The sequence below is a fragment of the Talpa europaea genome (genome assembly GCF_964194135.1).
Source record: "Talpa europaea genome assembly, chromosome: 6".
Taxonomy (NCBI): Eukaryota; Metazoa; Chordata; class Mammalia; order Eulipotyphla; family Talpidae; genus Talpa; species Talpa europaea.
In genome coordinates, this window is record NC_140072.1 from 64,286,470 (window position 1) to 64,311,171 (window position 24,702).

The following is a 24,702-nucleotide window of genomic DNA, read 5'->3' on the forward strand; positions in this document are numbered from 1 at the left end:
AATAAATTATGCTGAAAACAAAGATAACATCCCCAAACTTTTCACTTCTTAATTACTATATTTTGCTTTATATATGAACTGGAGTTTATTTGCATCTACTGTATTTGTATGGTAGAAAACTATATAATGGTGTGCTGCTGAAAATTTCCCCTGGAAATTTGTGTTCAGTTATGTCACTCACATTGACAATAGCTTGAAATTTCACATAGCTTGAAATTGGCCTTGGTGGAAAGGTCAATTAATGGAAATCCACAAGAGCTACTGTTGAACTTGAAGTGATGGGGACAATGTCAATAATGCAGGAAAAAAAAAACAACAACTTAAAAGTGTGTGGTGTTCATAACCATTACATTGTGAAAAGAAAGAAAGAAAGAAAAGAGGGCCTCCCTGGTGGCCCAGGGGTTAAAGTCTCAGCACTATGAAACTATTGGCAACCACTGCAGCATGAGTTCGATCCCCTGCCAGGAAGCAGACCTACTGGGCTCAGTAGACCTCTCCTGTCTCACCCGCTGCTCCCTTCAGCAGTGTATTTCAGTCAATCTGCCTGTTCTGCTCCCCTCTCTGTCTCTGGTGTATCCTCTCACCCCCATAATTTTGGCCTACAGCCCAGCTCTTGTATGCATAAATAAATACTTAAAAAAGAAAAGAAAAATTCTTCCACTATTAAGTATTCATTTATTTCAGCAGAGAAGTTACTCACAATATTGGCAAACAAGTGGAATTATGATATATATCTTGTTGTTTTACTTTCATCTTATTCATTAGTATAAACAAACAAAAAAAAATCAACCAGAATTCATACTGAAACTATATCGTTAATCAGTTGCAAGCATAGGTTGGCTAGATACAAGAGTTGAGCAAAAACCTATGAACCTATGAAAATATTCTGGAAGAATCAATTGTTTATGAGGAATTTTATAGTAAAATTTATGGTATATATATATTTTAAAGATTTATTTTTATTTATTTATACATACAAGAACGGAGGTACAGGCCAGAGGTACAGAGGGTAAAGGGATTCACCAAAGACAGAGTGGGGAGTAGAACAGGTCTGACTAAAATACACTCCTGAGGGGAGCAGCAGGCAAGTCAGGAGAAGTCTGCTGCATTATGTGGGTTAGCTGGCAGGGAAAGGAACTCATGTTGCAGTAGCTGGCAATAGTTTGATAGTGCTGAGACTTAACCCCTTGCGCCACTAGGGAGGTCCCAGTATATTTTATTTTTTATAAGTTTTGTGCTACAATCCTTTAGCTATCTCTATTCTATTCTATTCTATTCTATTCTATTCTATTCTATTCTATTCTATTCTATTCTATTCTATTCTTTGATTCTAATCTTCTTGCAGTGCTTCAGCAGTTGAGCATGTCTTACTGTTTTTGCATGCAGCTTTCACGTGTAGCAACAGAACAAACTGAACGTGAGTGACTAGAAATCCCTACTCTGGTCAGCTGGTGTATCCATATCTAATGGGTTTCCAGCTTTGATGATTGCTCAGAATGCAGCCATCATCTGCTCCAATGTGGAAGCATATGCTCAGTCAAAACAAAGAGTATGGTCTGAAGGAGGTGGGAGAGTAGGTGTTCACACTCCAGATCTGTGATCAAGGAAGGCTTGGTAAGAAGGATTAGAGATGGGTTCTAGAAGATGCACTCAAAAATGGTGAAAACACCCTAATTTCATGGTGGTGATACTGGAATTGTCAGGCCTAGTCTCCCAGCCAGGAACTGATTCCAGGCTGCAGGGCAGCGCTGAGCCCCAGCCGCTAGACCCTCCACGGGTTGGTGTCTCACGAAGCTGCAGCAGGAACTTCGCAGACACTCAGGTAAGCAAGCGAGCAAAGGCAGGTTTGTTTAGAAGAAAAAGTTTATTGAGGAGAAAAAGAACAGAAATAAAGTGGGACTCCCAGGCCAGGGAACCAGGCCTGGGAGGGGCAAGGAAGCCAAAGTGAAGTCGTGTCTCAGGGAATATATACTTTCTTTCCCTGATTATTCTAAAGCTCTACCAGTCTATTTGTGATTGGTCAGTTTTTGGCTGTCTCACTTAATTTGCTACTGAGTGGGAGATCTTCACATTCCTTATCTAACAGGTCTGTCTTTCCCCATTTGTTATATCTTTATCTTTATGGTCTAGCCCTCCCGGTGAGCATCTGTACACTTTATCTTATCATCTGAAGAAAACCAGGACCATCCTTAACAAGATTATTTGTGGTGCTGGGATGTTTGTTTTTCCCAGTGGAATTGGTTTCATTTCCTTGCTCTTCCTTATCTCTGAAGCCTTCCTGAATTCTTCAAGGGTCCCCTCTTGCACTGTCCTAAAACTGCCTAATAACCCTAGCTTGCCCTGTCTCAGTGGGAAGACAGGATATATGTGGGGTAAGGGGTGGAGGTGGTAGGAGGCTGAAATACCTGGAGTGGCAGTCCAGCCTCAGGAAATAGGAACTTAGGTAGCAGGTGCTGAGACTGCACTAAGCCTATTTCCAGGTTAGGTTTCTCTTGTAGCTAACTGGTATAGCGGGAAGGAGCCATTTGAGGCACCCAGATCCTGAGTAAGAAATGTTGACGGGAGTGAGGTGAGATGGGGTGTATCTGTGGTTATGTTATAGGACAGCCCCGATATTGAACGGGTTCCTGGCTGTGGGTCCTCACCCGCGCGCTTAAAAGGGACTTACTAATACTCCACTACAGGCACACACAAAAGGTTAATAAAAGGTTTATTTATAAGGGAAAAGGAAATAAGGAAAATGTACAACTCAGGGAGAAAATAGGGAAATAAAGTCTTTAATGCGTCCTACCCGATCCGACGACCTGGAAACCCAAAGTCACTCTCAAGAGCTGGCCGGACGCTGCGAGCTGTCGGAGAGCCAAAATGGGGGACCCCTCCAAAGCCCACGTGTCTGCCTTTTATATCCACCTGGCTGCTTAACCCCACCCTCAGGTCCCAGCCACCTTCCCTTTGGTGGTGATGGGATTTGGAGTTCCCAATGTCTTTGGCTTTGGCCTGGGGTGGCGGTGGAGTCACAAAGCCTGTATGGAATTAGCTTTAGGACCTCCTTTTCCCCCTAACAGTTACTATGGGCCGCCCGCGCCCTCCAACTCCACCACTATAAAGCTGATTAACCAAAGCACCTGAGGCCGGCTCATGCACTGTGTGTGACTTAGCTGGGTGGGCCAGGCCCCACACAACTCTTGGTCGTCATTGGTTAAGTCTAGAAAAATGCGTGTGGAACAACTGGCAGCCTCCTTCGGATTGGTTGATTTCTGCAGACTCTCAACTAAATCTGAGTAGAATGTACCTTGCTCCTTCCCATGCTCTTGATCCCCGGAGGAACCATGGTAGGTGGCGGGATGCAGATTTTGTCACTGTTCTGAGGCTGCCACACAGCCTCTGCCGGCGAGATTTAATGAATGGAAATGCACTTTTTCCACAGAACGAGTTGTTTCACTAGTATAATGTGAGAATCTGCGTTTAGGCGGCGAGGCGCGGAGAAGAGGTGATTTGTTTTGTCCGTCCACCCTTTAAAACAGCAGAGAGGACCAGCTCCTGCTATGCGAAGACGCCAGGGTCGGGTTTCCCGCAGCGGGCGGGGAGTTTGAGTGACTTTTGGCACCTCGCGGCCTCTGTACCGTCCCTAGTTACCGCGCTCCTAGTAACCGACCGCCCCAAACTTGCTGCTGCCCGGGTAGCCCGAGGCCGTGCCAGCTTCCCCGCCCCGGGCCAGCGCGGGCGCTCCGGCCTCGGCGGCGCGGTGATGGCCGCCTCGCTCCGAGCGGGGAAGCCGGCGGCCTCCGGTCACCAAAGCCCGACAGATGCCACCACTGGAGCGCGGGCCGCCCAGTCCAAAGGCGAAGACGCCGTAGACGACCAGGCAACTACAGAGAGGGCCTTGGAGAAGGAGAAGGAAGAGGACGTGGAGAAGGCAGAGCCGCAGGCGCGGGCGCCGGTACTGCGGGGGCGGGCCGTGGGGGGGGGGGGCGAGCCGTGGGGAGGCGGGCTGTGGGGGGGGGGCGGGCCGTGGGGGGGGCGGGCCGTGGGGGGGGCGGGCCGTGGGCGGGGGGCTGGTTGTTGATTCGCGTTTCTGCCTGACTGAGGTTGGGACGCGAGACGCCCTGTCCGGATCTTCCCTGCCGGGTGAACCCGGCCCACCACGTTCTCTCTGGCTTCACGTTAAATACTCAAAACGAGACGCTGAATAGGCTTTTAATTTTCACGAGGGATTGTTGTAAAATTTCTTGAAAAGCATTTACATTACTCTTATCTAGAGAGTGCAGAGTACGGAACTTTACTCCTTAAGCTCCAGCATCGGCTGGGAGTAGGTGTTTCCTTTTCTTTTTAACATAAGGAAATTTGTTCTGCTACGTAGTGGAAAACCCATAAAAACTCAGAGTCTTGGTTAGTAGTGGATTTTAACAAAATAAGCGATAGGCGGAGTTTAAAATCATCAAAAGTTCAGTAAGTAGATTGGATACAGATAAAGTTAAGCATCCAGAGAAGCTAATTACTAAGGTTCCAGTGTTTCCTGAGGCTGTTCAGGGTGGAGCAAGACAGACTTTTCACTGATCAGTTGTTAGTATCAAATGTGTCGGGAACACCTGTCCACCAGGTAGAGGGTTGTGTCTGCCATCTGCTGTATTCATTAAAAAGATATGAACCTCAAGTTTTAACTAGCATTCTGCAGATATAAACTCCTTACTCCCAGCTGATACCATTTGTCCAAAGCTTCTCAGATAAAAAACATGGTCTAGGGCTAATAGAAATCAAGGAATAATTTGAAATTCTAATCTCTGTGATCTTTGCTAAAACTCTTAATGAGGCAATCTATAGCAACAGTGTTTGTGGTCATTTTTTCACCAATAAATATGCCCTACTTGAGGTTATCTAGAGTAAAGCAGATTGACACTCTGAGCATGAACCAGGGTCAGAGTTACAGGATTAGTTTTGTTCATTATAATACTTACCCTCAACACAAGCCAATAAAGAAGCCAAAGTGATGGAGGAAAAAGATTTGAATGAAGAAAAAGGATTTGGCATCCTGGGTTAGGTTCCTCTCACTGCCACTGGCTAGGGAATATTAATAATTTTCCTTACCTGTGAAAGAACTAGATTAATTGCCTCTCTTCTCACTGGGCTGTAATGAGAAGTAAATGAGAGGATGTGTATCATATCTAAACAAGTTTGTATAAATTAGTAATAATAGTAACTTGTCCAAAGATTAAATTTTTCTATAATTTCATTTATATATACTTCCAGAATGCCCCACTAAACTTCAAATTTATATTAAAACTGTTATTATCTTAGGAGAGATTAATTTATACAATGAGTTAGTTTCAAAGGGACAGTATCCAAACTCCTCCCTGTCCCCCAAAAGTAAGTTAAGTTTTTTGAGTTTGTCACTGTTCTGAGACAACCTGTGTAAACTTTCACAATAGATCTGATAGCCAGATACTCTGAGTAAGGGGGAAAAGACCTGAAAAAGGAAGAATGAGAGTGTTGGAGCCGAGCTTTTCCCTTTTTGAAGTTTGGCGTAGGGCTTCACCTTGACCCCAAGATGATTTGTTTTCTCTTTGTCATCTATCAAATGTAGTAAATTCAAATGCCCAAGCACCACACCAGGTTGATTAAAGAACCAATTGTCTCAGTAGACCCCTTTCAGTCTTTTAGTTTGTCAAAACTGTCCCCTTCCCCCCACACATATACTCCAACCCCCACGTACACACACCCCTTGCAGGACTCTGCCTACACTGGGCACTGAGTGTGCTTTTTTTAAGTCTAGCCTCAGTTGGAGATAGCATTTCATAAAGCCTTTGTTATGTGATTGATGATAACATGGGTAAAGCAATTTTCTATAATTCACAGTTAAAATTGGGGTTTTTTTAAAAACAAATATTAAACATTTATTAAGTGCTAGTTACTGACTGTTTAGTGGTGGACAAAGTAGACAGCTCACATCGTCACAGAATTTCCAGTCTGGTGTGGAAGTTAGAAATAAAAAATGAATGTCGGAAAATAAATGAGCCGTGTACTATGATTAAACAGAAGTATTTCTATTAAAAAAAAAGTTAACTGAGTTAACTTTTAAGTAGATGCCTGATAGATGAGAAAGAGCAGCCGTTTGAAGAGTGGATATGAGGAGTGTTCCAGGCATATGTAGGAACAGCATATGCAGAGATTCTAAGATAGGAAGAGAAAGAACTTGGTGTAAGGATCTGAAAGAAAGCTAGCAGGGCTGGGAAAGAAGGAGAAGGAGAGAGGGACCAGATAAGGTTGGAGAGGTATGCAGGATCTTATTACTCAGGACCTTTGGGACCAGGTTTGAGGTTGTGTTTATTGTAGGTGCAATGGGAGATCTTTGAAGACTTTTCAGAAAGAGAGAGGCTTCCTATTTACATTTTTGAAAGATGACTTTGATGCCTTTGTGGAGAATAATTGGAGGGTTTGACAAGGCAGAAGTAAGGAGATGGTTAGGAAGCTGTTGCATTAATTCAGGTGCCAGAGGCTGTGGCTTGGACCAGGAGAGATGGCAAGAGGTAGACAGATTTCTTAGAATGCGTAGGTCTTGGTGTTATATTAGGTATGAAGGATCAGGAGTAGGAAAAAAGAAAAACCACAAATGCTCATTCCCAAGTTTCTCATTTGACTAGCTACATGGAAGATAATGTATATTTACTGACCTGGGGATGACTTGGGGGAGGAATAGGTTTAAAGTCTGGGTAGGAAATCAAGTTTTTCCGTATGGTAAATTTGAGATGCCAGTGAAACTACCACGTTGAATTGTCTCAAAAGCAGTTAGGTCTATGAAGCTAGTCCTATGGGGTCTGGGCTAGAGATTTCTATCTGGGAGATTTTAGCTTTTTTAAAAAAAATAAGAATCCTTGAAGTCACCCAGTTTGAGAGCACAGAGAAAGAAGAGAAGGGTCTAATATAGAAATCTTAAATATCTTAACATTAACAGTTAGGTGGAGAAAAAGGGGTCAAAGAGATTAAGGACCAGTTATAGTGGTCAAAGGATTATCACAAGAGTGAAATCCCTAATTCACTGACGCTGACCATGAGGGTAGATAGTTTTGTAGAAGGGAAGTTTTGTAGAAGGTACTTTTGTAGAAGGGAAGATAAGGCACTTCCTATGGATGGTTTCTCTTAAAGGAATGAAAGAATGATCACGGGCAGTTGGAGGGTGGGATGTGGAGCAGGTGGAAAAGCAAAGGAAAGGTAACAATTTTGCTGGGACAGTGCCAGAGCCACCTTCCAGAAGGAGCCATGGGAGGTGAAAGGCTGACCAAGTATCCTTTAGAAATTATTCAGTTTGTAATCTAGTATTACTACAAAACATTCTTTTTTTTAAGTTGCTTTTTAATTAGGGAAATAATACATGAACACATTTTTTTTTAAATATCAAGTGTTACAAATAAGGCTTAAGGCCCATTTAATACCTTTCCCCCCAAAAAAGAAAATTTGGGTCTTTCTTTTTTCACCATTGGTAGTCACTGTTTTTAAATTGATATATATTATCCTGAACTTTTCCCTGTCTCCTTTGTATATAATATTTTAACACTTGGCAGCATTTTATATATACATGTTGTTTTGCAGCTTGCTTTTTTCTCTTATTTATTGGACGTTTACCCATGTTAGTACATAAGATCTGCCTCATTCCTTACATACCTTTTCAATGCAAAAAAATTTTTAAAAATTCCAAAATTGAAGATGATACTTGGTAGACCATAACACAAATAATTATAGGTTCTGATTACTAATGAAGGAACATGTCCTGGAAGGATTCATCATCTAAATGGGTCAAGCCAATCTAGGGAAGATTATCCACTAATCTAGTAGCTGCATGCACAACATTCCACAGAAAGCTGAACAATTAAAGGCAAAGGGAGGGCCTCCCCGGTGGCGCAGCGGTTGAGCGCTGGGTTGCGAAACTGCGCGCGGCCTCTGCGGCGCCGGTTCGATCCCCGGCTGCTCCCCGGCCACTGGAGGAGGGTCCCACATGGCGCGCAGACCTCTCCTGCCGCCCGCTGCTCCCCTCAGCAGTGTACTTCCGTCCTTCTGCCTGCTCTGCTCCCGGCTCTGGCTCTGGTGAATTCTCTCACCCTCCCTCCCGCGCTTCTGACTGTACCCAGTGCATGTATAAACAAAACAAACAAACAAACCAGCAAACAAATAAATAAAGCATGCCTCTATTAAAAAAAAAAAAAAAAAAAAACCCTTAAAAAAAAATAAAAAAAAAAAAAAAAAAAAGAATAAAGGCAAAGGGAGCATTGTAGGTGCTTGAAAAATAATGTCTCTAGTCTAGGTTATTTGATGCATTAAATGTTGTCTCCTGTGTGGAAACAAATATTAAAGCTGGAAGTTGCTGATTAACCATTCATCTGTTTTAGGTAAAAATGCTGCGATCAGTTTATCTGAAAAGTTCAAGCTAGTAATCACAGTAGTAAGCTGACAAGGAGTGGGTTCTGTGCAGAAGTCAGTGCATAAGTGTCATTTATCAGACCTGCTACATCTCTTTGGAAGTTACTACTCATCATTTTTTCAAATAGTTTTTTTTTAGGGCCAAATAAATTTTCTTTTTTATGAAAATGATTGTTATAAGGCCTTCTTTAAGTGATGTTCTAAAAGAATGAGTTGGAAGCACACATATACTTTTGCCTAAAAGCAGTTCTTTGGAATACCCTCTGTGTTTTAATTACAGCTTTTGGAAACCCCTTTCCTTAATACTCAGTAGAATATAGCTCTTTAGAGCAGCCAATATTTCTTTGAGTGATTCAATCCTTTGTAAGGAATTACCTGTCCTCCTTCCTGGGTGGAAACAATGTTTTTTTTTTTTTTTAAACACGTTCATTTGTTCAACAAATATTTATTGAGCATCTCTAATTAGGTACTTTCCTAGGCACTGAATATACAACCATGAATAAAGCACACATTTGCTTTTGTGACACTTTTTGGTGGAGGCAGACATACAATACACAAGTAAGCTACTTAGAATCTCAGTCGCTGGTGAGTATGAGAAAGGTAAAGCAGAAAAAGGCTAACAATGAGTGAGGAAAGAGGTTGTAATTTTAAATAGGGTAGTCAGCAAAGACCTTGTTGAGTAGATGACATTTGAATAAAGACCTGAAGAAGTGAGTGAGTGGGCCGTGCAGACATCTGTAAGAGCAGCCTGGAAGAAGGAATAATCAGTACAAAATCCCTGAGGCTATTTTGCTGATTCTGTAGCACTGGGAAAACTACAAACTGGAATCAGCCAGTGCTACTAGTATGAAATCACTGCTGCTAGGGGAAGAGTCTCCTTGGATGAAGCAAGCAGACTAGTGGACAGAGAAGTGACAAGAAAAATAACTTCCTTTTTCCTCCAGCCTTGCCACCTCCCTGTAGACCCACTTTTGGGAGTGTCTAATGGGCAGCAGTGAGCAAAGGAGAAATGGAGTTTGTGGGGCCCCAGGCCCAGTATCACATGGCAGGTGTATCAGACTTAGAGGCCATAGTTTAACACTTGGCACACCTACTTTATGAATGGTGAGGCTGATATTCAAAAGATTAGTATGCACATCACATGGCTTTCAGGTACAGAACCTTCTGGCACCATTTCCGTAATCTTTATCCCAAGTCATGAGAACACTCCAAGCTGAACAATTACTTCCATCTAATCCTTTCATCTTTCAAGGGGCAAAGGGGTGTGAAACCAAGTGACCAGTGAGTGATCACGAGCCAGGAAGAGAAACCTCCTGCTTGCCCTAACCTCCCTTTCTGGGCTTGCTTCCCAAAATTGCTTTATGCATTTTACTTTTCTCTGATCCTGCAACTGTGTGCAGCTTGCTTTCCACAATACTCCCAAACCCACTGCCTTGTTAATGATATTTCCATTGTCTGGAGTACTTCTTCCCTCTTTCCCCTATACTGTGATACTCCAGCTTGATGAGCCACTGAGAGTTTCGTTCCCTCCATTCCCCTGCCCTCATTTCCCCATATTCCCACCTTCTTCCTATTGCATACACTTAGGGTCCACACTGCATGAACCCAGTTGAGAGGGCATTGGGCTGATTTGTAGCAGTAGGAACTGTGTTCCTCATCTCAGTTAAAACTTACAGGTCAGGAGGAGATTTATAAAGGATTATTTGGTTCTATAGTATTATATATGGGTTAGTTGTGATGGATTAGAATTTATTTTTCTGGCAACTTGGTTTCTCTTTCTTTTTTTTTTTTTAAAGATTAATTGATTGATTGATTTATACATACATTCATACAAGCGCTGGGCACAGTCAGAAGCGTGGGAGGGTGAGAGAATTCACCAGAGCCAGAGCGGGGAGCAGAGCAGGCAGAAGGACCAAAGTACACTGCTGAGGGGAGCAGCGGTCCGCAGGAGAGGTCTGCGCGCCATGTGGGACCCTCCCCTGGTGGCCGGGGAGCAGCCAGGGATCGAACCGGCGCTGTAGAGGCCGCGGGCAGCTTCGCAACCCAGCGCTCAACCACTGCGCCACCGGGGAGGCCCCTCTCTTTCTTTTTAATACAATTTCATTTGGGGAAAATGAAGTAATTCATAAATCCATTATATGTATGTAGCCCACAAGATATAACATAATTAAGTAGACTCTTTAATTTGCAGCTTTGGTAATCAGAGTCTACTTAATTTGTCTTTCTTTTTTTTCTTTTTTCTTTTTTTTTTTTTAAGATTTATTTATTTATACAATCACTGGGTACAGTCAGAAGTGCGGGAGGGTGAGAGGATTCACCAGAGACAGAGCCGGGAACAGAACAGGCATGCAGACTGAAATATATTGCTGAGGGGAGCAGCTGGCGCAGCAGGAGAGCTCTGTGCGCCATGTGGGACCCTCGCCAGCAGCTGGGGATCGAACCAGCACTGCAGAGGCTGCAGGCAGCTTCGCAGCCCAGCGCTCAACCGCTGTGCCACGAGGGGAGGCCCCTTTTTTTTTTAAAGATTTATTTATCTATGCATATAGGAGCTGGGGTACAGGCCAGAGGTGTGGGGGTGGGGGGTGAGAGGATTCACCAGAGACAGAGTAGGGAACAGAACAGGTAGACTGACCAAAGTACACTGCTGTGGGGAGCAGTGGGCGATGAGTTCGGGGATCGAACTCATGCTGCAGTGGCTGTGGACAGCTTATAGGTTGCGTCTTAACCCCTTGTGCCACCAGGGAGTGGTGGCACAATTTGTCTTTCGATTTGTCTTGTCTTTCAATTCCAAACAACATGTAACAGATATTTTATATTCTACCAGGCTGATTTTAACACCAACTTTTCTGCGGTGAATGAACAAACACATGTAAGCCCGGAGGACTTTGTGGACTCTTTGGACTTTTCTGATATCCGCCACTCTAACGAAGAATATTTCAGGAAACTAGAAGAACTAAAGACTGCCCACATGGAAACTATGGCAAAATTAGAGAAAATGTACCAGAATAAATTAAATTTGAAGGGAGTTCAGCCAGTGGTCATCAGAGAAGAGGCTTCTGGTATTTCTTCTAGGTAAGTTATACATAATGTTATTTGTAGACTATAAATAAAATGTATACTTAAAAGTGTAGAACAAAATTATTTCCAAATATTTTTCCCTCAAATGTTCCTTTGTACTTTTAATGATATATTTATTCAGAATGCTTAATGACTTACCAACCTACTAGGTGAATTCTTGCTTTGAGGGTCTTTTGGTGGCCATTTGGTCTTTTCTTTCTCACCCATCACTTATAGAACTATGGACATGTATCAGTGTATTTAATCTGGGCTATTTTTTTTTTTATAATTTTATTTTTTTTTTTTTAAAGATTTTTTTATTTATTTATACAAGCACTGGGTACAGTCAGAAGTGTGGGAGGGTGAGAAAATTCACCAGAGCCAGAGCGGGGAACAGAACAGGCAGACCGACGAAATACACTGCTGAGGGGAGCAGCGGGCGGCAGGAGAGGTCTGCCGCGCCATGTGGGATCCTCGCCGGTGGCCGGGTATCAAACTGGCGCTGCAGATGCTGCAGGCAGCTTTGCAGCCCAGCGCTCAACTGCTGCACCACCGGGGAGGCCCTGGGCTATTTTTTTTTTAAGATTTATTTATTTATGCATACAAGAGCTAGGGTATAGGCCAGAAGTGTTTGTGTGGGGGTGAAGATTCACCAGAGACAGAGTGGGGAACAGAACAGGCAGATTGACTGAAATACACTGCTGAGGGGAGCAGCAGGCAACTCAGGAGAGGTCTGCTATGCCATGAGGTTTGCTCCCTGGCCGCCAGGGGATTGAACTCATGCTGCAGAGGCTGCAGACAGCTTCATAGGTTGCATCTTTTTTTTTTTTTTTTTAAATTTTATTTTATTTTTTATTTATATATTTTTTTTAATAAATTTTATTTTTATATTCCCCATACAATTACAACCCCCTTATTTTGACACCAATCCCTCCCCCCCTTACTCCCCCACTCCCTATAGAGTGTCTCTGGTTGTATCTTAACCCCTTGCGCCACCAGGGAGGCTGCCATCTGGGCTCTTTTTAAATGATGAACGTTAAAATTTAACTTTGAAGGCCCTGTATAATATGTGATTAAACATGAGTTCATTAAAGATGTAGTACAAAGAACTTAAGACTAAGACATGAATCTGATTCCAGTTTTCAAAAATGGCCTGCAATTTTGAGACCCATTTCTGCTGTCAATTCATTTGCTTCAAATTTTGAAACAAGTTCCTTAACTTATCCAGTTGGCTAGTGCTGATTATGTATCTTCTGTGTGCCAGACCTCTCCTGGGCACCTGAGAGTCAAAGTCAAAATGCTCTCGAGGAGCTGAGAACCAGTAATTGCAGTATAAAATGATGGATGTTATGGACACAGAGGAAGAAGCAGTTGATGTCAGTGTCACCTCAAGATGTTGGTGGAAGGAAGCAGGCAGGAATTTTCTTCTGAAGTGTCATATCTGTGAGTTCAGTCTAAAAGAAGAGTAGCTGCAGAAGATGCAGGAAGCAAGGAGTAGCCTTCTAGGCAACAGAAACCATATGTACCAAACCATGGCTGCATGAGAAATCCTGGTACTTGTGAGGAACTTTATGCCCTGGATATGACTTAAGAATGATGGCAGAGATGAGAGATAAAACTGGAAAGGTAGAGCCTCCCTGATGGCACAGGGGTTAAAGACAGTGCTATCAAGCTATCGCCAGCCAATGAAGCATGAGTTTGAACCCCTGGCGAGCCAGGGAGCTACCCACATGGCATAGCAGACCTCTCATGCCTTGCCCGCTGCTGCCCGCAGCAGTGTATTTCAGTAGATCTGTCTGTTCTGCTCCCCACTCTCTCTGGTGAATCCTCTCACCTCCCTGCACCTCTGGCCTACACCCAGTTCTTGTATGCATAAATAAATAAATCTAGTCTTGAAAGGCTTTATAATCTAGATTTGACTTAGTAACAATGAGAAATCATGGAAAGGTTTCGGGAAGGGAATGATGTGATCTAATGTGGTCAGTGAGTCTGGGAATCATGTAGAGAATTCAACAGATTAGACACAGGAGCCTCTGCTGTCTCAGGTTCTTCCCTGTAAAATGAGGGAGTCAAACTAAATAATTAATAGGCATCTCTTGGCATTATTATAAATAGAATCATTTTTATAAGCTCTGTCCAGATTCAGCCTTCTTAACTGATTTACCTTGATTTTAGAAAATACATAATTCTGGGCCTCCCCGGTGGCGTAGCGGTTGAGCACTGGCTTGCGAAGCTGCCCGCAGCCTCTGCACTGCCGGTTCGATCCCCGGCCGCCGGAGAGGGTCCCACATGGCACGCAGACCTCTCCTGCCACCCGCTGCTCCCCTCAGCAGTGTACTTCGGTCCTTCTGCCTGCTCTGCTCTCCGCTCTGGCTCTGGTGAATTCTCTCACCCTCCCGCACTTCTGACTGTACCCAGTGCTTGTATAAATAAATAAAAATAAATCTTTAAAAAAAATGCAAGTATTATTAAAAAAATACATAATTCTTAGTTTTTGTATGTTGTCACATACAACTGAAAATGTAATTTAATTATTGTTCTTGCTTAGGTCTGTATCAGAAAAGAATTCCTATCACCCTGTCTCATTAGTAACATCGTTTTCAGAACCTAATTTAAGTCAGTCTTCCTCCTTGATTATGCTTCCTTCTGAAGACAAATTGCCCAACTTAGAAAAAGAGTATCCCAAGAAAAACAAAGTGATGAACTATGCAAAGGAGCTCATCAACAACATGTGGACAAACTTTTCTGTTGAAGATTATATTCAGTATAAAGATGTTGATGATTTACCAGCAGTTGAAAAAGCAAAGAAGAAACCAAAAGAGTGGGTACCAAAGATTACAGTACCTGAGCCTTTTCAGATGACAATTAGAGAGCAGAAGAAAAAAGAAGAGGACATGAAATCTAAATCAGATCTGGAAATGTTACACAACGCTCTTGAAAAAGAAGAAGATTCAGAATGTAAGAAGAAATTCCGAGCTAATCCAGTTCCCACATTCGTCTTTTTCCCTTCTTATCATGATTTACTCCAGCAAAATGAAGAACAGAGGAGATTTAGGAAGGAGAAAAACAAAGAAGCTCTTTTGGCCTCACAAAAGCCATTTAAATTTATTGCAAGGGAGGAACAGAAGCAAGCAATCCGGGAAAAGCAGCTGAGAGACTTTTTTAAGTGTAAAAAGACAAGGAAGCGATTTAAAGCCAAACCTATACCTCAGTCTACTTATGCTTTAACTACCAATGGCAAGTTAAAAGACAAGCTCTGTGGAAATACTAGGACACAAGAGCTTTTACGGAATTCATCTCCTCTGTCTGATACACTAGCTTATAAAAATTTTGCTACATGGAAACCCAAGTATCCTGAGCAGACTGAAAAGTTGAGGGGTAAACACAAGGGTAAGTGCCAGATTGCTGATTTTGAAGAGCTTCCTTTGAGATACCAAAAACACCTCTCAGAATGGGAGTATCCCAAACAGATAACCTGCAAACCATTTGATCTTCATGCAGCCTCATGTGTATCCACTAAAAAGGAGAAAATTTTGCCAGACATTGAGACAGATGAAGAAGAAAATTTAAAAGAAACACATTGGCCTTACCTGTCTCCAAGGCATAAGTCACCAGTAGGAAGTGCAAGTGCAAAGCCCATACCTTGTGACTTCTACTTTCCAATGCCCACAGCATCTTCCAGAGGAAGAGAACAAGCCACAAGGTAAATAATTAGGATACAATACTCACTTACTCATGGTTACTAAAATAGTAGATGCAGCCCTATTGGATTTATGTTGGTGAATTTGAAAACAGGAAAAAATTATTATATCTGATAATATATTTTACTGTAAAATATAAAACATTTTACCTGAGGGTATATTCCATTTTATGATGTCTTGCGTGTAGAAAAGCCTGCCTATTGATTTCCAATTTCACAAGTCAGAGCCTTCTCAAAAGGTTAACCTTTTTCAACCTTTGAGTTAAAGCTTTGCTAAACAACATTCTCATTGGCTTAAAGTGAATTAAGCCTTAGTTTGTTGTCCTCAGGAAATCACTTGAGGAAAAGAAAATGTTGGAAGAAGAGAGAAATCGGATCCTAACTAAGCAGAAGCAAAGAATGAAAGAATTGCAGAAACTTCTAATAAACCGGGCTAAGGCCTATGACTCACATCAAAGTTTAGCTCAAATGTCTAAAGCCAGAGTAAAATCTCTCAGGTATCATGAGTGAATCCTGAACCTCTGGATCACTGGTTTTCAAACTTTCTTTTTTTTAATCAATGGGTACCAATATATGAACAGATTAAGAATAGCATCAATAGTTTAGTTTGTGGATCCAAATTACTATCAGTTAGTTATACTCAACATATGCACACACTCACTCACTTCGTGGTGAGCACTAAGAAGCCATGGTAATGAACAGAAACATTTTATATTGTGGTCATAGTTAATAGTTATAATCTTATATCAGCATTTAATCTTTTTCTTCACTTTACTTCTGATTTTACAATATAATATTGAGAAAGGTCTTGATTCATGCAGATATGACTCTTAACAGTCTGCCACGTAATTGCAGAATATTTCTGAAAAAACAGAAATGTCAGATAGCTTTATTCTAAATAAGGTCTGTACAAGATCTGATAACACAGATCTTGTGTTGATTAATGCATTTGTGTTCATGTTTAGTGCTATGTGTTGTATTTTGCTACAGTTTTAATATTGAAAAGTAAAAATATTTACATAACTACATCATAGAACACGGGAATTCTGCAGTACAAAGTTTGAAAACCATTGTTCCACAGGATCATTTTTATGTTGCACATAAAAATGTTCATGTTTAAGTAGGAAAATAACTCTCCCAAAGCCAGGTAAGTAAATATGATTTATTAATTTTAAGTTTGATGTGTAAGTACCAAAGAATCTATATTTGCTTTAAATAACATGAATATTCTTTTTAAAATATGCATTATGTATAATACTAAGTAAATTCTTATATAATGTGTGTAAAGGAACATATATATTCCTTTTTAATGTGTATTAACATAATTCATTGATGGAGGAAACCTGGAACAAAAAATTCCTTAGAAATATACTATTCACTCTTAGAAAGTAAACTGGTTTTTTTATAATGCCAACTTGTAGATTATTAAGCAAGTTGTAATTTTATCATATGTTTATTTTCTCTAATCCATGAAGTCTTACCTTGGCAAAGTTAATATATTTAATATAGAGAAAATAGAAGTTTAATTCATTAAAGGATCTTGTCTAAAGAGTAGCTACACTTACTGTGAATTCATGTATTTTGGCTTCTGTTCTTCATATGTTATATTCCTGTGCTTTCCATTTCTCCCCAACCTGCTCCCATTTAATTAACTTTGCCACCCATTTATAGGGGATCTTATTTAGAGTACAAAAAAAGAGCAAGGTCTTATTTTTGGAAGTTCCTTAAAGAAAAGACACCTAATTTGGACCAAACTTTCTTGGTTTTATACACTTAAAAGTATGATAAAACGACATTATTCATCTATTCAAGATATGTCGTCAAGATTTCAGAACCCTGGAGTATTCAGACTGTTTCCAGGATGTAAAACATGTGCTCTCAGAACCTAGAATTTTTATTCTGCATTCCATATAAATGTGCCAGTCTGGAACAGGAATTGTGGTATCCTATAAACTGTGCTTTATAATTCAATTTCTCATTGGTTATCTAAGCTAAAGGTTATATATGCAAGTTCTTCTTTTTAAAATTCCATTCCTTTTATTTGATTTTAGAAAGATTGAAAAGGAAAGGATGAGAGAATATCAACAAGAACTAGAAGAAAGAGAAGAGAAGTTAAAAAACAGGCCACTACTGTTTGAAAGAGTTGCTCAGGTTGTGTTTGTTGGAATTTAAGAGCTATTGTCAGCTTTTTTTTTAAAACATCACTAGCTCCTAGCAGATTGTCCGTATTTCTTGTGTGTTATATAATTTATTGAGATGTATTGTTTCTGTGACTGAGCTTCATCAGATCAGTCAAGTAAATAATTTTGCTTAAAATCTGAACATTGAATCTTACTGAGGAGGCATGTAAGCTTGATAAAGAACATGCTACTGATTCGAACATTTTCAAAATTATTTCACAATTTGTTTATCATGGCCAGTGTTTTTTCAGTGCCAACTTAGCCAAATATTAAGGTGAGGCTTCACTCACAATCTGATTTGGAGATCTTTGAAGAATTAAAGAATGAAGCAAAATGGCTAATTGAATCAGATTTGTTTCTTCCGTTTTTTTGGGGGTTTGTTTTATTGAGATAGTATTGACATACAGTACTATATATGCATAAGGTGTACAACATAATGACTACACCATATATATGTGTGTGTGTGTGAGTGTGTGTGTGTATATATATATATATTGCAAAATTATTGCCATAACAAGTTTAGTTAATATCTACCATCTCAGGCCTCCCTGGTGGCGCAAGGGGTTGGGACGCAACCTATGAAGCTAACCGCAGCCATTGCAGCATGAGTTCAATCCCTGACTGCCCAGGGAGCAATCCACATGGCGCAGCAGACCTCTCCTGTCTTGCCCGCTGCTCCCCTCAGTCTCTCTGCCTGTTCTGTTCCCCACTCTGTCTCTGGTGAATCCTCTCACCCCCCTACACCTCTGGCCTGTACCCCAGCTCTTGTATGCATAAATAAATAAATCTTTAAAAAATATATCCACCATCTCATATAATTTGCAAAGCCATTTTGATCATTTAGCAAAACCAAAGTGATGAGAACTTTTAGAGTACTCTCTTAGCAGCTTTCAAATATACCTGTACCAGTGTTAACTGGTACAATATAGTCATCGTATTGTATATTACAGCATGGACTACTTTTATCCAGTTCCTTTGGTAGCCATTATTCTTATCTCTTTTCCTGAGAGTTCTTTTTTTTAAGATTTATTTTTACTTATTTATGCATACAAGAACTGGGGGGTAGGCAAGAGGTGCAGAGGGTGAGAGGATTCACCAGAGACAGAGTGGAGAGTAGAACAAGCAGATCTATTGAAATACACTGTTGAGGGGAGTTGCAGGTGAGACAGGAGAGGTCTGCTGCGCCATGTAGGTCAGCTCTCTTCCAGGGGATTGAACTCATGCCTTCAGTGATAGTGCTGAGACTTAACCTCTGTGCCACCAGGGAGGCCCTCTTTTTCTTTTTTTTTTTTTTAAGAATGCGCATATAAGTGAGACCATAGATTGTCTTTCTCTGTCTGACTTATTTCATTTAGCATAATGCCTTCAAGTTCCATCCTTATTGTCAGAAATGCCAATTTCCTTCTTTGTTGTGACTAAATAGTATTCCATTATATATATATCTCACATTTTCTTTATTCATCTTTTTTTTTTAAGATTTATTTATTTATTTATTTATTTATTTATTTATTTATTTATTTATTTATTTATTTATTTATTACAAGCACTGGGTACAGTCAGAAGCGTGGGAGGGTGAGAGAATTCACCAGAGCCAGAGGGGGGAACACAGGCAGACTGACGAAGTACACTGCTGAGGGGAGCAGCGGGCCGCAGGAGAGGTCTGCGCACCATGTGGGACACTCCTCCGTGGCCGGGGAGCAGCCGGGGATCGAACCGGCGCTGTAGAGGCTGCGGGCAGCTTCGCAACCCAGCGCTCAATCGCTGCGCCACCGGGGAGGCCCACATTCAGTCTTATTAACAGTTATTGAAAGGCTTCCTTTTTGTTGGAAAAACGATTTGTTCCAGTGAACCTGACTTTACTAAATTTACACTCAGATAGTTTTGCTATCTTTCCCATACGAGAGAGCTGCCCATTTCAGATCATCACATCCTTTGTCACCATAAGGAAGTGGTTCCTGTTTGTGACATGGCTTACCAATAGACGGAATCACTGCAGTTTACAGGTGCTGTGTTGTAAATTTCAAGCAATTTTTCTTGGAGCTTTCTGTCAGCATATGACCAAGACAGATGAACGTTTTATAGGAGTGTCCTCATCGAGTGACTTACTGAAGACAGGAGAGATGTGTTGTGAGTGAATCCATAAATTGCAGTCTCTCGAAGTTAAGAATGCTTTCTTACTGATTTTGATATAATTTTATGTAATGCTTTTCATTTTAAGGTTTCTTTTAACATGTCAGTTTCAACTTTAGGGAAAGAAAAATCATTACATGTTTCCCCACATTATTCAGCATAAAGTGATTGACTTGGCTCCAGCTTCCAACTGCAGGTTTTTTGCAGGTTATATGTCGTGAATATATTTTTTTTTCATTTTTAATATTTATTTCTCTAGTATTTTTAAAACATTTCATTAATCTTCCCCTTCTGTTTTTTTAGTAAATTTTTTACATCAATTTTCATTTTTGTGCAATGTATGCATTTTCATCTTGGTTATAGTTCCCATACAATTCCCACCCCCCTTATTTTGACCGTAATCCCTCCTACCCGCCCCCTCCCAACTGCAGGTTTTTATGTCCACTCTTTAGAGGTATCTTTGCACATTTTCTACAGGTATCCTGCATTCATCTTGCCCCAAACTAGATGCTCCTCTTTGATTTTCTGTTTTGGTTGGGTCATAATTTAAATAATTTAGAGCTACTTTTCTTCCCCACTCAATGACAGACCTGATAAGTTTTCCTAAATAGTTGTTGGATCTGCCCTTCTTCATTCCTCATGTTGAAATTGTAGGGGATACCTCTATTATATCACATCTCAATTATGTTATTAGTTTCATTGGTTTTCCTGCCTTTTTTTTTTTTTTGCATATCCAGCTTTATACCTTTCACCTTGCTATTCCCATCCCCTTGCCAAAATATTAACCCGCTGTTGGTAATTAATAACCCTTGATAACAGTGGCAATCATACACTTTCATTGATTCCACTTGCTCTCATTTTTCTTTTTTTTTTTTTTAAAGATTTATTTATTGATTGATTGATTGATACATGCATACATACAAGCACTGGGTACAGTCAGAAGCACGGGAGGGTGAGAGAATTCACCAGAGCCAGAGCGGGGAGCAGAGCAGGCAGAAGGACCGAAGTACACTGCTGAGGGGAGCAGTGGGCGGCAGGAGAGGTCTGTGTGCCATGTGGGACCCTCCTCTGGTGGCCGGGGAGAAGCCGGGGATCGAACCGGCGCTGCAGAGGCTGCAGGAAGCTTCGCAACCCAGCGCTCAACCGCTGCGCCACCAGGGAGGCCCTTGCTCTCATTTTTCAATGAATGGCTTCATAGGGTTTTGTCATTAATGTTTCTAAACAATGCTATGAGGTGGGTATTCTTCATTACAGAACAGAAACTAAAGTTCAAAGAAGGTAAGTCATTCATAATGTTTATAGTTATTAAATAATGGAACTAAAATTAGAATCCAAGCCAGTCTGCTTTCAGATATTTAACACCGTTCTGTTTTTTCCCAAAAATTAAGTCCTAAGTCTTAGCGTGGTATGAGAATCGTCTATGATCCAATCCCTCTTTACTTTACTTCCCACTGTGTACACTTATCAGGCCAAACCAGGCTAATAGCTTCAAACTTTATTCATGCTGTTTCTGAACAGCCTTAGAGCCTCTTCCTGTTTTTCCTCCCACTCCTTTAAATCTTAGTGTAAAATGACTTCTTGCATTATTTCCCAGGTTAGTTTAGGTGCCTTTGCCTGTGTGTTCTATGACTGTCCTTTGCATATTTCTTTCTTTGCTCCTATCATGTCGTGTGAAAATTATCTGTTTAACAGTCTCTCATGTCTTCTAGTAATTACTTCTAAAGGTGGTGGTCTAATTGTTCAATTCTTAGCACCTAAGATGGTGTTTCGGACAGAGGAGATGTTAATAAGCATTTGTTGAACCCAAAACTGAATTGCTGTTATCAGATTAGCCTTATAATGACCTCACGTTTCTTTCTGGGATTAGCCCAGCCTGAGAGTATTACTCTGATATATTACTAACGAGTCTGACTGTTAATAGGCACTTTTGCTATACTGCATATTCTAAGCATTGGTGAAAATGTGGCCCCCAAAAATAGTGTGTGTGAAGTTAAACCCATAAAAAATTTTGAATGTTGAAAACATAGGCTAATTTCATAGCTCACATTTCTTCTACCATTTTTGGTGCTCACATATGCTGTTCCCTTTGCCCAAAATACTTTTCTCTCCCCATATACCTTCTATATCCTATGAAGATTTGTCACAAAATACATATTCAGTAATTATTAAATAAATGAATTACTATAAACTAAACTTATTATAAGAAATAAAATTTTTCCCCTTTATACGAGGGCAGTTATTGTAGACAAACTTTTATCATTGTTATTTTGTTTTCCTGAAGAAACTGCTAATTTTTTTTTTCAGTCTTTGATGTCCTTTTATGTTCCTTTCATCTCATAATCTTTACAATTCCTTTGCATAGAGAATCAATGGGAGAAATGTTTGTTTCAATTAGGGACAGTTACACACTATTCACCTTGATATAAAATACCAGAGGGTAATTAATTCTATATATGGAGTGACTGGCACCGACTCACCAGTGCTTTGGTTTTGTTAACATAAGTTAGTACATTTATTTCCAGTAGCCTATTTTGCTGTGACTGCTGCTACTAATTAACAGCTGTTATTTAATTTATTCACAACTTTATGCATTACCCATTATAAGTGTTAATTGTGGTATTGCTGCTGTTGAGTTATTCCCTAGTACAGTAAGCCCATGATTCATGGCAAAACAAATCATATTGTCTTGTTTATTAGAAATTATGGGGTTTATTTATGAGTAGACATTATATCGAATTTTAAACCAAATTCAGATGAAGGCTTATAAGAACTAACTTTGATTAATATCATCTTAATTGCTTTAATGTTTAAATCAGAGTATACTGTTCTTAATACATACTGTTGGATTTGGGGTTTCTTTATTCTGCTTTACAATCTTTACAATCTCACTGTCCTGGTTCAGTTCCCCAAGGCTTGTCTGTGGTATTCATAGCTTTGGGGTGCGTTTTCACTTACTTTTCTAACAATTGTTATCCATAGTGGGTACCTCTTAGCAGGCAGTTTGAGTGTGTCGTCCAGTCCCCCCCCTTCCCACCCCAGTTTTTCAGAGTGTCAGGAATTGCACTGGTGATAGTTTTATCCATCACGATCAGTGTTGGGTGTTTTGGTTTCTTCACAGAATGCTAGGTTCCTGGTCCTCATTATGCTGGAGTTCCTGCGTTGGGCAAAATTCTGACTCATTGTTTAAGCCAGGCTTTCCCTACATACACCAGCATAACAACCCCTTTACCTCAGGCTACCTCACATCCCAGGTTGATCACTACTACTTAGAGAAAGCAGCATGGTGGAGTAGAAAAGAGCCAGGGCAGGGGAGTGTCTTAGTTTCCTTGTTAAATTTGGGGTTAGACTGTGCTCCCAAACCCTTTCCACTATAGAACTCTATCGGAACTAGCCATTCCTACTCACCTTGCTTTGGTTGGAGGCCCAGATGTCAGTTCTTGGCCCTATACTAGCGCATATGAACTCAAAGGAGTTAAATGTGGACTGAAGCCTAGGCAGTAGTGTGAACTCCAGCCATCGTGTGTTCCTGTAAAGCCAGTGGTCTCAGAATCTGTGAGGACTTCTAATTTGCTCAGATCATGACTCCCACAGCTCCCCAAACCAGGAAGTGACATTATGGGGATTTGAACCCAATTCCAAATTTGTATTCTTTTTGCTGTATCCCTTGCCTCTTCTACAGAGTAAAGATCATAACAGTGATGATTTTTATCATTTCTAGTGGACAAGAGATATGGCTGGTTAAGAGCAAAATTTATACTAGGCGCATAAAAACCTGACAACGATCACATGAATTTATTTCTTACTTTTTTTCAGCTGTCCTTGAACAGTCATAAGCATGTAAATAACAGGTCCAGTGTAAAGAATAATTATAGATCAAACTCATGTGAACAACACCCAGGTTAACAGCATTGCTGGCACCCCAGGAACTGTATACCCCTCCAAGCCCACAACCCTCTGCCTTTCCCCTAGAGATAACCATCACTTAGCTTTTAAGATAAACCTTTTCTTGTTTTTCTTGGCAGTTTAAACACCATGCTCTAGTCCTCTGTTGTGTTTTGCTTCTTTTGTTCAGTGTTATCTCTTTTGTTCAGTTTTGTTCAGTATAGCTTGAGTTCATTCACTTTCATCACTTTGACTCTTGTACAAATAGACCACAATTTATTTGTTCCTCCTACTGTTAATATTTGGGTTGATTCCAGTTTAGGAATTGGATTATCCTGAACATTTTTGTCCATGTCTCCTTGTACACATATGTAGGAGTTTCTCCAGGCATATATCTAAGAATGGAGTTGCTGGTCTTAGGCTATGCATTTCTTAAGCCAACTTGGATTATAAAATTTTATTTTCATTGGAGCTTTAAATGGAAATTTAATTTTCATGGGAGCTTTTACATTTTTTAATGGAAATTTAAAGTCTTGTTTTCATCTAAAAAGGTTTGTCTTTCCTATAGAAAAATGCAAGAATGGCAGCAGAAAAGCATTATTTTAATACCCTCAAGGCACTAGGAATATCTGATGAGTTTGTTTCAAAGAAGGGCCAAAGTGGAAAAACATTTGAGTACTTCAGCAATCAAGAGATGAAAAGTTTCACTGGAGATAAAGAAAGGTAACTTATATAAGATGTCTGAATGGTTTACCTTTGAAAAAACTCTTACCTGCAGAAAAGCATAAAATTCTGTTCTATATTTTTAAAAGATTTTACCTAGTGGAATACACGTGAACTATTAAAAACATGTTGATGTTTTAACACGTTTGACACATTCAAAATACTACATGGTGAAGTGTATATTTTTTAAACAGAATACTATAATTGTCTAACTGACATAAATAATTAAAATAATAACATGTTCTCAAATGAAGTTTAAAGAGTGAAGTTTTGAAATAGGTTAGTTCTTAGAGGAATACTCATGTTCCCAGTTGTCATGTTTACAGTTTTCTTATTAAATTGGAGGTCATACACTTGAAGATGACTGCATGATGGCATACATTGCAAAGAGGTTTACCTTTAAATTAACTAATTTTTCCTTTGAAAGATTGATGACTTTCTTCCTCTAGCTTAAATGATGAAGAAAAAATCAAAGAAACAGAGAATGGGGAAGAAAATTATCTTTCTGATACCAACAGCCAAGATTCTTGTAAGGAAAAAGATGAAGCTGATGAAGAAAGTGGAGACGAGAAATTGGTTGAAAAATAAAATGGTATCAGCAGGATCCTCCTCTGTGACAAG

General features: G+C 40.3%; 1 protein-coding gene across 1 annotated transcript; it reads left to right on the forward strand.

Annotated features, from left to right (window-relative positions):
• Positions 1-1,483: 1,483 nt before the first annotated feature.
• FAM161A (FAM161 centrosomal protein A) lies at positions 1,484-24,669 on the forward strand (the record flags this gene model as incomplete). Its single annotated transcript, XM_084234854.1, has 8 exons — positions 1,484-1,573; positions 3,470-3,940; positions 11,234-11,481; positions 14,015-15,169; positions 15,496-15,663; positions 17,218-17,317; positions 23,927-24,081; positions 24,531-24,669. 8 exons carry the CDS (start codon positions 1,484-1,486, stop codon positions 24,667-24,669), a joined length of 2,526 nt encoding a protein of 841 aa, XP_084090980.1.
• Between the last annotated feature and the right edge of the window lie 33 nt (positions 24,670-24,702).